We start from the raw sequence: 17,234 nt of genomic DNA on the forward strand, positions 1-17,234 counted from the left end.
TGCACTGTCCAATAGTGTAGCTACTAGTCGTATGTGGCTATTGGAATTTACCTTAACTAAAATTAATAAAATCAGAAATTCAGTTCCTCAGTAACTCCAGTCACATTTTAACCAATGAATACACACATGTGGCTAGTGGCTACTATATTCAACAATACAGAAATTATCCATTTCCATCAACAAAAATTTCCATTTTATACTACTAGCTGAGACAACAGTCCGATAGTTCTGCTTGTTCCACAGTTGGCCCAAGTATTTGTATAGCACATGATCATTAATATTGCTGGGAATGTAGACCAGCCAGGCCACATTCAATGTGACAGCTGTTCACAGATATACTCCTGTGGTCAAAGTCCCAGGACAGCTCCTGCCATCCTTGTGACCAAGGTCAAGAGAGAAGAATGTTTTTTACTTTCCTGTCTCTCAAGGGACCATATTATCCTAGGCAAACTACCCCATAGATCCCTGGGCAGTCAGGGATCATTTATTTCATATTATTTGGTCAAACATTTCCTTTGTACATTTTATTTATTTTTTTAAAATGTGAATCTTTCCTGTCTCTTAAGAAATAGGTCCACACTGTTTCCTCTAACTAAACACAGGAACATGAGGAGAAACGAGGTGCAGAGGCCAAAGCCTGGTAACTGCCAGTGGGAGGATTGCCCCCTCAACACATTAAACATTGCAATTAAACAAATGTTTTGTGAGCAGTGCAGCAATATCTTGCTGTTCTGCAATTTGTTGAACACAAAAGATAACATTCGATAGATCCAAGAAAAACCTAGGAAGACTGGGCCTTCCAAAATCACGATGGTTTTGGCTTCAGTTGACAATAATGGTCAATTTAATTATCAGCCATCACAGAACATAAATGAGCCATTATGATAGCTCATCAGCAGGCAAAAAAAAATAAATCTGACATGCAAGGCATCTGATCTAATTGGTTCTTGTACTGAGAATTCACCAAAATAACTCCTGACTATAAACAATGTAACAGCTATTAAATTCATCTTATAAAGATCAAACATTTCAGAAGGAGGTTGAATTTTAAAGCACACTGAATAATGTGCTCTTATAAATAGGAGACTCTGTTTGGTAAACCTAGCTAATTAAAGCACTTAATAAATGGGATAAAGCTACCACTCTAAATCTCTTGTTGGTACTAGAGAATTCTCATTTGCTCTCTCAGAGAAGTAATCAATTGAAGGGCACATTTTTCTTCTCTTTGTTCTTTCCCATCAATTTTAATGGGTGCAGAACATCAGTCACACAAAACGTAATGGGACAAGAAGATGGATGCGTACATTTGAAGTCACTAGTCACAGGACAGAAAACGTCCTGATGAGGTGACCGTGGCAGTGCAGAGTTCAACAATATGGCCTGGGCAGTATTCAGGAAGTGAAAGTGCGTGGCTCTATGATTTGGTATTAGCACTCAGCAAAATCAATCTCCAGACACAATTTATCACATTCCCACAGGTCAGACTTGCAAAGTCACATTCTCAAAATATGCTTCAATGACGCTCTTAATTCCAGAAAATGATTAAATCAAGCTACAAAGTGGATAGAGAGGAGAACACTTTAACCTTAACCTTGTCTTATAAGGGATTAACATTCCTTTAGAGGGGGTGTATTATAGCCTAGAAATTATGCCCACATCTTACAAGGTGAATTGGTGTGTGCAGGGGATGCTGGCTGAGCACTAAGATGCCCCTTCAGGACAGAGGCCCTCATGTCCCGGCCCCTGGGGGCACCTGGCACTGCAGCCTCATAGCTCTGTCCTGCTCAGGGAACTGTCCTCAGCCCAAGGGGTGCCTTGTAGAAAAGCTGCACTCTCTCCTCATGTGCTACCACATCAAAGGCTAGACAATGGAGAGTGCGAAGGCATGGCCATCCCAGCTTCACAGCTCTCCCTGCCATCAGCTGAGGTCTCTGTTGAGACTGCATCACAGTTCTACTTTTTCCTCTGCCTGATCTTACTGCCTTCACTCCTATAAGGTGCTGTTTCCAAGAAAGCTCCCCAAGCAAATCTATGTCTCAGAGCCTTTTTCCAGGGCAATGTAATGTGCAAATCTCACATGCAAATGTCTGTCTCAGAGCCTGTTTCCAGGGCCATTCATTTTTCTTTGCAGCAAATTAAGATAATTAAATAATTTAAATGGGCTAAATAAAATAACTATGGAAATTCAGGTTCACAAATTGGTAAATAACATAATACTACTTTTTTAGAACTTACACAGACCAATAAAAAGGGCGTTTTTATATAACAGTTAAAAAGCATTTACAACATATTACATTTCATAGTTTAAGTAGTTTGATTCTAGTGGAACCCTACATCCCTATGTACACCAGCAACTAATCAAAGTATATTAACACATTCAGGGGCTAAGGTACCATTTGCAGTTTTCTTTTTGAGGGATTCAAGGCAACAGTTGGTATTGTATGAACATCTAATGGTTCCTACCTATGAATACTATGATATTATTAATAACATTTAAATAGATATTTCCCTAAGGTCCTGTTGGCCATTTGTCTCATATGGATCTTCTAAAGGCAATAATGTATTACAGGATATTAAAAATGAATTGAGAATTATCAACAGAAGATTCTACTAGTACCTCTCAAATTAATACGTGTTTTTCCCTCTCTCAGGATTTTCTGTGATCTATGATACATAGATACTACTGGCTGGAAAGCTCTGCATACTTCAAAGCTATCAAAACAAACTTCAAAGTGAGGGACCAATTTTAAAATGTTTTTCTGGTCGTTGTGGAGGTGAGAATTGGGTATTTATGGTGGGAGGAAGAGGAGGAAAGCGCTGGGAAGCGGTCATTAGCACATTAATACTGTTACTGGGTGTGCTCCATAACGTTAGCGAGTCATGTTCATCAGTCACAGTAATTGAAAAAGTGTCAATTACTCAGCCAGAAAATGATAATCCATCCAGAAGGATATTTCATGAATGGGATCTCCTACAGAAATTGCTGGGGAGGCTCTTTATGTACACTATTTGCTTTAAATAATTTCATCACTGTTGCTTGTAATCAGTTATAAAACCACAATTTCATTTTCCTGAAATCTAGGACTTAGTTACATTGCTTTCAAGAGACTGGAATGATAGTATAAATAATTTGTAAGGCCACGTCTTGATAAATTATATTTAACTTAGCTTCAGCAACTTTTAAAAATAGTATCCAAATGGATCCCACAAACCTGAAAAAGAATCGATAGTCACAGATTGAACATAAATATATCTGTGATAACCTACTGTGCATGTGACCATTACACCAATGAATCTGTGATATTTTATACATTTGACGAGATTACTGGTATTTATTGGTGATATTTCAGAAGGTGAAAATGGAAAAGACTAAATTAAGCAATCTAGTCTGTGCCAATTCAGAAGGAGATATTTTCTAAGACTTTTAAAGTCTAAATTTCACATCCAGTGAAATATTGCTATATTGAATAGAATATTACTCTTGTCTTTCTCTTAATTCTACTAACTACATTAAATATATTGGGTGCAATTCTGAAAAAAATTTAAACATTTTACTCAATTTTTATAAATTCCTGAGGGTCAAGCAATTGACTATCAGGTAGTGACATCACCCTTATATTTAGTTCCGAAAATGTCCACCATTAACAGGACAGTAAAAATATCCTTCTTCCTACACTCCATCATCAGATTAACCAAGAAGCTGGATGAGATTCTAGTCTGTCATGAAATATGTTGGGCGTTTAGGTCACAATTCAGAACTACTTTTCATGGGAATGGGAAATTAATTCTGGTTTAAAAGGAACTTGTTAAATGAAAAAAACTTAACTTCCACCCTCTTTGAGTTTCCTACCTTAAGATATCAATGAGCTACCAAGTTTGATAGTTTCCTGAAAAGCATCACTGATATTGGGTATATGAGGGGGATTATTTTTACTCATATTCTTCATGGCTCAAAGACTATCCTAGCTTTTCCAAGTAATAATGAGTAACAATAAATGTGGTTTTGAATCATTAGGAAAATGAGTGTTTTGTATATTATTGAATTGGACCAGGTTTCAGTGAGAACTTGAATGGTTTAAAAATGATTTTCATGATTTTCTTAGACTACTCTTTGTTTTATGTGATCTTGATGGGGATATTTGCACTTGGAGAATTCTTATTTTAGTGTAAGTAATTAGAAAACCCAAAGGCAGTCTCATCATCATTAGGGAAAATTCAGGTGTGCTCCAGTATATTTTATAATCATCACCTAAAATTGGTTTATAGTAAGAAGAAATATATATAAAATGAATAGTTTAATAATTCAGCCATACTTTACTATTTCAATGATGGATATAAATAATCTAAAATAAAATGTGGCACATATTAAGGCATTTTTATACATGATAGCTAATCCAATTTTACAACATAGAAGGCAGCAAATGAAGAAACATAACAGTTACTAAATCAATAATCAATTCATTTAATCACACAGAGCACTATTTTGCTTTATATAATGCACATATAATATATTCTCCTTTAGATACTTCATTTTAATTTTTGTGTATACTGCAGCAAATCATCATCACTATGACATCTCATGAAACTTTGTTCCTTTCTCCCTCCCCCCACTTCTCTCTCTCTCATAGAACAAATATCATCCCTTGTGCTATAGTTCTTTGTGAACAAGTAATTCATTTACTGAAGCATGCTGGACAGTAAACACCTTGAGGACAGAAATCCCATCTTATTCTGCTTTTTGATCATCTTGAACATATTGCCCTGTACACAGAATTCATTTAGTGTTTACTCAAGAAATATCTATATGAGTGGGTTAGATTGAAGATAGGATTTTTGCCCTGCAGAGATTCAGAGACCAGGGAAATCATAAACAAGTAAACTGAGAAACAATACCATTTGGTACATGTTATTACAGAGGTAAGCACTGGGTACCTTGGAAGGAGAAAAGAGGGGTCCTACTCAAGTTCACAAACTCTGGGAAGATTTCCTGGGAAAGGTCATATCTGACCCACGCTTTGAGGAGGGCTACAACTTAGTAAGCTGAAGAACATGATGAAATCTAGGGGCAAAAGAAACAAACAAACAAAAAAACACAACAGCTACATTTATTGGCCAGTTTGATAATTGAGGAATAAAAATTCTATCCTTATCTATGCTGACTGGAGATTTTGAGATAAGGATCTACTATGGTGGGTCCATCTGGGTAATAAAATCCTCAGTTGGTGAGAGGAGTGAGAGGAGGTCACTGAACACTTCAACAGGGGCAAGGGAGGGCCAATAGAGTTTTGTTGTTTTTTTTTTAAAGCAATGACAATTCTTTCTGGATTCCAAGCTATAAATTCCCCCCAATATCTTCTTATTTCTGAAATTGGGATGCAGCTTGCAAGCAACATGCATCTTAAAGGTGGTAGCTTGTCAACCCAGCTGTTCTTAATTTTGATGATCAGCTTTACAATGAACAGTATCTTAAAATCAAGAAAATATAGGCATCTTCAAAATCAAGAAAATATAGACTATTCAGTTTCTTGACTTACCTTGTTTTCAAAGACAACTCAGTGAATACTGGAAAGAATAACAACATAAGCTTCCTTTTATGAATGCAGGTGTATCTATATCCCCATTCCTATTCCTTGACTTTGATTATATTAAAAACCTGCTCTCAGCCAGACACTGTATGATATGGGAGAACTGTAAAGTTGAGGAGAAAGCTAAACACAAACACAGAAACACCTGACTATATTTCAAATTGTGAGGCATAACTGAATAGGAGCACTGGGAAAAGTGAGTAACTGTCGCGTTTACAGAGGACTTCCCAGATGGCAAACTTCGAACTGAGTTATAAGGGACTGGAGTTTTTACACATATGAAGATGGGTCAAGAACACTAGGCAAAAGGGACATTGTGTTAAAAGGCAAAAATATGAAACATTCACATTGTTTTCAAAGAAGATTATAGTTGGGTTTGCCTTAACTTTGGATTGTTAGGAGAGCATCAGGAAGGATGGCGCTTGTGCAGGATCTCTCATGCGGACATGGATTGTGGACAAGTGAAGGAAGCCTTTCAAGCTCTCCAAAGTAGGAGTGACAAATCACTTAAAAAAATATATATATATTATAAATTATATATATATATATATTTAAAATTGATTTTTTTACAGAGAGGAAGGGAGAGGGAGAGAGAGTTAGAAACATCGATGAGAGAGAAACATCGATCAGCTGCCTCCTGCACACCTCCTACTGGGGATGTGCCCGAAACTAAGGTACATGCCCTTGACGGGAATCAAACCTGGGATCTTTCAGTCTGCAGGCTCACGCTCTATCCACTGAGCCAAATCGGTCAAGGCACAAATCACTTCATGCTGATGGGCTCTCACAGGTAAGATCATTTGACTTAAGTGGTTAAAATATATGAGGAATGAAGGAGTGAGACCTGTTTCTCCACAGATCCTTCCAAGGAGAAATTTAAATAGCATCTATTATTTTCTTCCTATCCTCCCATTTTTTCTAACTTTCTTCTCTCCTTCTTCCTTTATCAGATACTTATTGTTTGCCTATTATGTGCTAAGTGCTTGGTATTTATGGATCAGGAAAGCAGATGAAGATGGAGATCTCAAAGGGGGAGGGATATTTGATACTTATAAAAATATAAACATGGACTTTGGCATTAGCTAGATCCCGGTTTGAATTCCAAGTGCTCTACTTGCTGACAATATGAATTTGCCACTTGATTATTTTGTGCCTCAATTTTCTCATCTGTAAACCCAGACAATATTATCCATCTGACAAGGTAACTTGTTAGACTGAAATGAGGTCTTAACCTCAAAAATTACCATATATGGCATTCCTGTATAATGTATTATGCCCTTTACATATATAATCTAATTTAATGCTCAACAAAACACTTCAAGAGGACTATTAATCAATTAAACAAAGGCTAAATGAAGTTAAGTAACTAGCTCACCGTTGTAGGGGAAATGAATGGTGCCGTTCTTGATTCTCAAGCCTCTGTTCTTTCTTCTACACACAGAGACTCTCCATTGTGGTTGGTATTTAGCATACTCACCAAATAGTAATACCCCATGTGCCAAATGAGTAAAACATTTTCACTATTTTTCATGTGGTCTTAACATTGAGGTTCACAATCACAGAGACAAAACCAATTTCAAACATAAATATGCGTTGACAAGGAAATATACAGCATACTTAAGATGTGAATGGCATCCATTGTGGGTCACATCAGCATGGCTGTGCTCTTCTGAATAAAGTACCAAGCAAACAATATTTACACATATTCTATTATTTAAATTGACTTCAGAGACTCTATTTGATTGCAACTTTTTGCAACTGCAGGGTGTATAGTACTCCATAGTGATTATGGCACCAAATCCATTCATTTTTGCATAGAGATCAAGACACTCAACTACCTCATTCCATATCCTGTTTTAGTCAGGTTGTTTCTCCCATTTCCCCTCAAATATGTTCTATTAGTCATCTTTCTATGACTTTGCTTTCACAATACATCCTGGACAGCAAACATATTACCTTCAACTTAATGGGTATCCTATATAATAAAACCCTAATATGCAAATGGACCAAACAGCGGAATGAGGGCGGAACGACCAGTCGCTATGATGCACACTGACCACCAGGGGGCAGATGCTCAATGCAGGAGCTTCCCCCTGGTGGTCAATGTGCTCCCACAGGGGGAGCGCCGCTCAGCCAGAAGCCAGGCTCATGGCTGGCGAGCACAGCTAAGGTGCAGTGAGCCAAGCAGTAAGGAGCAGCAAGCAGGTGGGCAGTAAAGAGTGAGAGGTCCCAGACTGCAAGAGGGATCCTGCCTGGACTGTGAGAGGGATGTCCGACAGCGAGAGGGTGTAGGCCGGGCTGAGGGACCCCCACCCCCACCCCAGTGCACAAATTTCGTGCACTGGGCCTCTAGTACTATAATAATCATGCTGAATTATTATAGTATACCCATGAACCTTGGCTCCTAACATAGGCCATTCCAAATGAGAACTACTGTTAAGCTGTTCCACAAGACCCTTACAGAGCTGTCCTTTCTTTGCAATGTCCACAGTGTTAGGGCCACACATTTCCACAAAGAGCCTCTAATCGATTTATAATACATCACCTTGAAGACTGGCCTTTTAGCTTAGGCCTTTTTTGGTCCCCTGTTGCTATCTAGCACAGTACTGAGCACAAAGCAGACACAGAGTAATTGGTTTCTAAACTTTCCTTTATTTAAAAAATATTAATATCTGAATCGAATACCATGATTCAATTAAAGGAAAAAATTAGTGTCAGTGATTACAATAGTAGTTGTTCACCTGAGAATTCATTATTTTTTACACCATACTATTTTAGAAATTTTATTTGTTCACATACCCTTGAAAGAATCTCTAAAAATAATAAATAAAGATAGCTGACACAGACCCTTAAGAGGCTTGGAAGTGAGAGGTTAGTTCAGAAAAACCTAATTTCCACTGAGATGAGAGTAAGTTTCTAAAAAAATTTCCTACAGTATTTCTAAAAAGCTATATAAAGCAGAAATAGGGAGGGGCGAAGGGGGAGAATACTTCACCAGGACCCAAACAACCATAAAGCAAGATTTACAGCTTGTTACAGAATGGCACAAATTAGCAATTAGATGTTGTATGTTGAGACACAGGAGAATATAGGGCTGCTACCTTTTTAGCTTTTTGTTGAAGGAAACAATGAATTCTTCCTAACAACCTTTTTAAAGCTTTTATTCCACACTGAGAGTGATAGAATTAAGCAAGAATAAATGAATACAGCTGGAAGGGAGATAGAGAAGGGACAAGCTATGTGGATGACTTGGGAAATGTTGCAGTTAGATCTGAGAAACACTATTCAGCTGTACTTGAATTGCCTAGAATCCTAAATTTGAAGACAAAATTAGCACCCAGTGGTACTTAAAGTCTCATGTCAAAAGAATACAACATACATTAAGACTATTACCTAAAATTCTTATACTATGTGCCCTAGGATGGATAATGGGAGAATATACTAGTAGTGTTTGCAAAAGACTAAATGATTGAGTCTAATCCTTGTCTGTCTTTCCCTCATAGATTATAAATATTTAAAGGGTAGGGGTCCTTCATAGAACCACAATCAAGGGGCCTCTACTTGAGGGACTAGTGATTTAATTTTTGTGCCTTTCTTAATCATTTAATAAAATTGACTGAATGTCTATTAAATGACTTGTGAAAATTCAATATGTAAAAGTAAACTTATGTAAAATGATGGTACTAGACCATAATTGGCTGTTGTGGAAGAATTTTTCACTTATCAATTAATCTTCAAAAATAGTTCCACTTGTAAAGTTCAGAAATCACTCTTTGCTAAAGCTATGAGGCTCATTTGTTACTGTCTAATGTGATTGAAAATGAATAACAAATGTGCATATGTTAAGTAATTATGTAAATAAGATAATATGTTTTAGAAATATTTTCAACAAAAATTGAAATTAAAGCATTTTCTAATCAGATTATCCTACTTAACCAGCATTCAGGTAAGTTGAAGAGTCAAATTTCTCAGCATGTATATCAGCTATGCTTTTATCAACATATCCCTTTATATATAACTAGAGGCCCAGTGCATGAAAATTCATGCACTGGAGGGGAATCCCTTAGCCCAGCTTGCCCCCTCTCACAGTCCGGGAGCCCTCAGGGGCAGGAGGTGACCCGGCAATCAGGGGAAGGCGACGTCCCCATCACACCTCTGCTGTTGCCACTGCCAGCAGCGCAAGCCTCAGCGGGCCCTGGTTATCTGAGCCTCAGGCAGCCCTGGGCAGCTGGGCAGCCGCCATACAAGGCTTGCCTGTGCCTCGGGCTGGCCCTGGGTGGCTGGGGGAGCTGAGGGGACTGGGGGACTCCAGAGGCAGGCACGTGGAGCACCTGTCACCCTGGCGGGGTTGAGGGGACTGGGTGCTGCCATCTTGTGGCTGTGGGTGCTGCCATCTTTGAGGGCAGGGCAGTCAATTAGCATATTCCCTCCTTATTGGCTGTAGGCACCGCCATCTTTGTGATGGTGTGAGGGTCAATTAGCATATTCCTTCTTTATTAGATAGGATATGAAGTCAGTAAAAATGCTTTCTTACAGTATTTCAATTAGACATAGTTGACCTTCTTCTAAATCTAGATCAATAAGTGGTGAAATATAAAGAAGTTAAATGTATACATTTTAATAAAATATGTGATCTACTGATTCCACTAGTAGGAAAATACACTTCACTTATTAAACCTATAAATTAATTGCAATCATTAAAATATTTATCTTCACAAAGGTTTTTTTGTATACCAATAACACTCTTCAGAAGTCTTAGATAAGGAAGATTATACCCATATGTACATTTTATTTTTAATCACTACATCATCACTACTATCTTGTTTCTGTAGCTCAACATGTAAAATCAATTTATCTTACCTTTTAAGTTAAAGATGACTTTTATTTTTAAAATTCGCAATTTTAAATAATTTTGCATTTCAAAAAAAAGGTGAAACTGCACTACAATATAAGCAGTGACTCTACTTTTGATAAACTGTCATATCTCAGAAAAACTTCTACAAAGTGCAGTGTGCCTTTTTTTTAAATCCAGCACTTTTTGGATTTTGTTCACCTTTCTGTATTAAAATGCTATGTAATTGTTACCACTGACCTCTGTCCAGGTTACGTTTTCCAAAGCCAGCCCTCTGAGATACAGTTTAGTGTGCAAGATGTTTGCTAAGGAGTTATTCCTTTGTAGAAAGGAGAAGACGGAAGCAGCCTTGAGCAGAAGAACCAAATTGTGATGCAGGCCCAACAATTGCCAAAAGCTCTAGAGGTGGAATTGCCTTTCAGAGTGCCCCTATTCAGGGAAAGATGGCCAAACTTTATGCCCTTGCATCAGTCAGTCATTGGATGTGGGCTTCCTGGGAGGGGAGTAACTTTGGGGAGGGTGCTCCCTGCAGCTAAGAGAATGCCTCTGACATCACTCTCAGCAGCTGAAGAGAGACCTGAGTAGCCATTGACATCTTTCCAACCCAGAGACACTGCAGCTCTTAACTCGTCATACACTCTAATGTGTTTGACCACACCGGCCACTCCTTTAAAAAATCTCTTCTCTTGGTTGCTCCCACAGCTCATTTTCCATCTCGCTCTATAACAATTATACTATTTCTCCTTTTCTTTCTTCCCCTTTGCCTGTTTCTCAATATTATATACTTGGCTCACAAGTTAATTTTTCTCCACACTTTTTACATCTTTCTGGGTGATCTCAACTAACAAACATACATACACCAAGTTTTTGTTTCCAACATTCACTGTGGGCAGAGCATTGCTTGGATAGCCCATAAGTGAACTCAACAGCCTTCTCTCCTTTCCTCAGAACTCATTTCCCACCTCTAGTTTCTTCTCTCCATAAATTTACTCTACCTCCCATCTCACAAGCCAGAAACCCATAGAATTGACCTTATGGGTCTCAATTCTGTCCTCCCATTTACATTGTTTCTACTGTTAACTTACTCTTTGTAATAGCCCTCCAAATTGGTCTCTCTCACTGTGGTCTGGATATAATACACCATCCCCAACTCAAGCCCAATCAGCCCCCCAACACACACCACAACCAAGTCCACACTCTAAACTATTATCAGAGTGATCTCTCCATTTTAAAAACAAACAAAATAACAAACACTAAGGACATAGGAGACAGTCCAGAGCCTAGTCTTGTCCACTACTCAGATCACTCTAGGTTTAAAAAACACGTATCCCTTGTAGTTCCCGTACTCAACGTCATGGACTTCTTCACCCTTCCATCTTTTCGTTTTTCTCCCCAGCTCCTCAACCCCCCACCCTCCACTGTGTTGAGTACCTTTGTACTGCTATAGATGCCTGTGAACATCTCTGTTGATTCACCGCTTTATTTACCATGTTATATGAAAATTCTCTGCATATGTGTCTCTCTTTTGAGTGTCCGTTTTTCAAAAGCAAGGACTGTCATATTTGTCTTAGCATTCCCCTTGGCAAAGATCAGGACTTGGCACGTACTGGCAACGGGAGCCTACTGAAAGCTTATTGAACTGAACTGCATGTCTAGAATTTAAGGCACCCGCCAGGTGGTTGACAAAAGCAAGATATGGTAATGTGTCCTCATTCGTTCTTCTGATTGTAAGAAACAGACATATCATTCAAGCAAATTAAAATAAATATGGATTTATTATGGGAATGTAATGGAACTGGGAAAATAAGCCCCTCTGAAGATCTGTAATTTATTATTTAGGGTTTTCTGTCTCATGGCCCATGTCCGTATTTCTCAAGTGTCTCTGATTCTTTCTGCAGATCTGCTCTTTCTAGATCTAGTGGAGCATAGACCTCTAAGTTCCCCAATCTACTTAAAGTCTTCTCTCTTTCTCTTTGGTAGATATAGAGGGTGTTCTACAGAGGCTGAAGAAGAAGAACTAAGTTATAAGGTTGCAGGTTGGTAAACCAAATTAAAGAGAAAAGTAAAAAGACTGGGCTGGAGGGATTATAAACTGCATTAGGGGAAGATTGGTGAATGAGAAATCTGGAAAGGAACCTAGCTCAGGAGGTCCTTGAACATACTGTAATAAGCTGTACTTGATTTTATAGGAATTCAGAGCCATTGGGTTCTTTCAAGAAATATTATTCCAGCAACAGCAATTGGGGTGGATTGGCTAATTCTAAGTGGGAGAGCTATTATCCATGATATCAAAGAGTTAATTAAAAAAAATGTGCTTGTAGGTAAGGCAGGAGTTGATGCTGGGCAATGTGCAGAAACACAATAGCCAGAAGGTCACTGTGTGGATGAAGAAGACAGAAGTATCCCCTTTAATTCAGTGTTTATGTGTTTTATTGACAGTGAGACCTTCACTTCTGCTAAGCAATATGGGGAAAGGATAACTTTTGGAGAAAGAAGTTAAGACTTTATGAGTTGGGTTTACGTAGTATATGACAAAATAAATTTCTGAGGGATATGGGGGGTAGTAACTAGAGAAGGATGATGAGATTCAAGGAATTTGTTGTAGAATAAAGGAGACTTTAACATATTTTAAAATTATGGGATGCTATCCTTATTGGGTTTTTGTGAGGATTAAATAAGATGATGCTTAGGGGAAAAGTGTTTAACACAGTGCCCAGAATGACGTAAGTGTTCAGTGCTAGCAGCTTGCTGTCAATATTGTGATTGTTGTTAGTTTCAATGCAGGTTCTGTTTCATTTTATGTTACTGGTTCACAGGAGCAGGCTGTGGGGAGACCTTTGAACCAAACCAGTCAAATGAGTAAATCAACTATATGGTGCCATAGTCTCCACTTAGAAGAGGACAGTGGCCACATCAGTGACATTGCCAGGAGAGTGAGCGCTGTTCTACTCCTGATTTTCCTGAGGTTAATGGCTATTTCTCTTTCCTTTCTCTGATTTGGCAAGAGAGGAAGAGAAGAAACTTGCACATCACAATATGAGATTTTAATGAAATCTTAACAGTTTTATGTTAACAGTATGAACTTTTAAATATTTGCCCACATTTTTGACATTATTCAACACCAATGACCACCCCATTGGTAATTTCCATTATATAAGCAATCAAAAAGTTACATTTGATTTATCTATGGAAAACCCAATTTTAAAAAAATCAACAGATTTAGGCATTACCAAACACTCTCACAGAAATGAATCTGTTATTAGGTCGGAAATTGGCTAGCAAGCCACTGTGGCTCTCTTAGCCCATTGGCTATTTAATCAGATTAACACAAAACAGGCAATTCCGTTTGAGTCAACAGAAAGGCATTGTCCAAATTACCCATTTATTAATTCTGAAGAGATTAATAAGTAACCTAGTTTGGATAAAATAAATCATTGCAGATTACACTTGTGCCTATGGCACACATAAAAGTTAGCAGATGTATAAGGAGGCTTGAAAACTGCCTGGTGTGAAAATAGGTGGATCTACCCAAACCCAAGATTCTTGCATCTGTGTTTATCCTGGAGCCTGATTGGCTCAACTCCAGCTGAAAATAAGTTTCTTGAGGTGACATTCCCTCTCTTCTGCCAACTGAAATTCTTAGCTCCTCTATAAGAGCAAAAAAGAAAAAAAAGAAAGCAACAAAATATAAACTTGACCTCATTTCACACCTCAGCACATCATTCTGATTGCTCCACCATACTCCCAAGGGAGCACATTTGCTTTTGTTTACTGCAGTTATAAAACCGAAATTGTGTTCTACTTGTCCCATATCATCAGATTGCTAAATCTAGGAAGAAAATGGGGAAACGTGTAATACCATGATTCTATTATAGAAAAATAAACATGTTACTCGTGGCTCTGCATTTCGTATTCACTGCTAATCTTAAATGTATCACATGCCCTGATAAACTTTCATTCGCCTTAGCTTTTGAAGAAATAATAACAAAAGAAACAGAAGGGCAGGTGATCTGAGAGCTACAAGTCCGTAAGCACATATGATTTGGACAATCAGCTGCTCATGTTTTTGTGCCCTAATTCATTTTGACGTACCAGCTAGGGACACTCAGGCTTCCAATCTCAAGTCACGTTTGTAAATAGTATCCTCTCTAATGGGGGCAGCTATGTGCCCTGGTGGACACCTGGTTAAAGAACACGCTCACTTTCATGTGCGCTCGGAGCTGCTTCTCCTCCAAATAAAAATAGAACCTAGTTTTTGCAGCACCACACGGGGCTCAGTGTATTATATGAGCCTATCCCTGGTTCCCTTTGATATCTTATCTATTCCATTAACTCAATAAAATAGGACGCAAAGCTGGGGACAAACTGTAGGAGGGCTCCCCTTGGAAAAGACATGCAAGACCTTTAAGCTGGGGTTTTAACTTATCTAATAAAAGCCAGTTCAATGGAAGCTAATACTTCATTTTCCAATCCCTTTATTAAAGATCATAAGTACTGCAACTCAGAAGTAGAGAAAAAATAAATATGTGGAGGGGTACAGGTGGAGGCAATAAAGAGTATGGCTTATCTATTTTTACAAGATTTAGGAAGCACTTAAAGCCAAAACTCACAGGCAAGCATTTTAAAAACCCACAACAAAGGCTCCGGCACCTTAACAAACCCAGCGTGGTCCTTTCTGGATGCAGTAATCCTGCTTGATTTCTTAGTAGAATATAAACAGCTTAACCCAGGCAAATTCAGGGAGGATGCCACCTACCACTTCTCCCCTATTACACTTTTATATCAATTTAGTAATTCAAGGGGAAAAAAAACCCCACACACACAGGTTGATTAAACCACTCCCCTGCTCCTCTACTATCCAAAGCAAAACAATGCCAGAACTCAAACTCCAACAAACCAAACTAAAGGAAAGTGTTCCACCTAGAGACTGTTTTCATGAGTCAAAGTGGAGGAGCGCTTATCTATGAAGTGAGTATTATTTTAGCCCATCCTTGCAAGTTTGTAGTAAAAAAAAACTAAGCCAAAAGGTACTGCTTCTGGTGTAATTAACAATGTTAATCTTCTCTTCCCTCTCTATGGTGATAAAGGAGTCATTTTTATATTTAATTAATGCAGAGGATCATTTTGGAAACTGGCTAATGAGCCTCTGATCACATTACCATGAAAATGTGCATTAACATTGCAACTGAGGAGGCTGTTTCATGTGCAGCAAATCCACTTTGTAATTAGCCCACTGTGAAATGAATCACGTTAGGGGGAAATCTGAGGGAACCCGTAGGCTGTGGGCACTTGGCGGCTGTTGTGCCCACAGCCCACCAGCATCCCGAACATTGTCTTTCATCAACAATATGGTCTACACACAAGAGTAGAGTATGTCACATCTGGACAAACTGAAAGAATGGAGAAATAAACTTTCTTTTGACAAACAAGAAATCTGGACATGAGCATACACCTCCAGAGAAAACAACCTGCCTAAATAAATGGTGAATTAATGCAATTGTATAAAAACTACAAAGGCGATGGATATAGTTTTCTTATTTTTATTCTGAAAAGCCCTCAGATATACACTAAAGAGACATCTGAATTTATACACTTTTGCTTAAGATTCATACAGATATTCAACAAGCTCTGGAAATTAATTTCTTAGTGCTAAACAGGCAAAAATTACAAAAAAAGATCCCAGAACAAGTGATAAGAAAATTTATCTTCTCTTTAAGCCAAGAAATATCAGCTGTTTCCCCGCTCATAATAATAAAAATATACCAGGTCCTCCTCTTCAACCAAAGCAAAAATTCCTCATTAATCAAATAATTCCTCTGGCTAACAAGATTTGGCAAGAAACTTTTCCTGTCTATTCAAAATAACTGAGCTCACAGACGTATTAAATACCAATATTTATGCAGACAATAATCCATTTGATTTTTAAATGTCAACAACTATTCCAAAATGAAAGAGGAGTCTCAAAATATGACAAACACGGATCTCAGTGTTACTTCTTTTACTTGACTGACATCTTGGCAGTAGATGCCAAAAAATGTTAAAAAGAATCCCACAGGAAGTCATCTGGAGGGGGAGTGGCGAGGAAGCTGAAAACTGCCACCCAAAACCCAAATAAAAAGCCCACAAGCAGCAAGTCTGCCCTCAATTCTGAAATCTCCTGAAAGAAAACATAGAGCTAGCCACAATTCACTGACCATCTTTCAGACAAACACAAAGCCTGGCTGTTTAGTTGCTGGTCTCAGACCCTGCACTCACCTGGGAAACTTCATACAGCAGTTTGTAGTGTTCCTCTCTTTTCTGAAAAGTGCACAAATTGCAGCCCATTCTAAGAAGCAGAGAGAGAGAGCCAATCTTCTAATTTCCCCAGAACTGAAAGGCAAGTGAACTGAAAGGGAATCACCCTCCAGACTTGACTACTGTTTTTCATCAGTCACTTCAGTCCAGAAACAGACAAACCGCTGTTAGCTGGAAGCACAAGCCGGGCTGGTGCGTAGCAGCATGCTCTTCTCCGCTTTCCCTAAGTATCTTGCGCTCACGGATACACACACGGAGTTTCCAGTCAGTTCATGGCAACACTCCCCCTGTCTCTGCATCAGTGCACATGACTACACAGATTCCAGCTCATGAATATTAATAGTGCCTCATTGATTATTTATGACAGAACATGTTAGCAGGGAGGGGTGTCATAGCTGCTGCTGATGACAGATGAATATTCACTAATTAAGAAGCAAATGTAGTGTGGTTAAACAAAATTCACTTGTGTCAATACCATCTCTGTTTATTAAGGATAGAGGGGT

The 17,234-nt window shown here is 38.4% G+C and overlaps 1 protein-coding gene across 2 annotated transcripts in view; it reads right to left on the minus strand.

Moving 5' to 3' along the window:
* Positions 1-17,234, minus strand: part of PDZRN4 (PDZ domain containing ring finger 4) — a 350,110-nt gene that overhangs the window by 121,385 nt on the left and 211,491 nt on the right. Inside the window, exon 1 of one of the 2 annotated variants that reach the window (XM_008140562.3) lies at positions 16,693-16,761. The exons of the other annotated variant lie outside the window; for it this stretch is intronic. Within the exon in view, the coding sequence (XP_008138784.2) occupies positions 16,693-16,761 (69 nt within the window). Of the gene's footprint in view, positions 1-16,692; positions 16,762-17,234 lie in introns of those variants that run through there. 2 annotated transcript variants of the gene reach the window in all.

The sequence above is a fragment of the Eptesicus fuscus genome, chromosome 7 (genome assembly GCF_027574615.1).
Source record: "Eptesicus fuscus isolate TK198812 chromosome 7, DD_ASM_mEF_20220401, whole genome shotgun sequence".
NCBI lineage: Eukaryota > Metazoa > Chordata > Mammalia > Chiroptera > Vespertilionidae > Eptesicus > Eptesicus fuscus.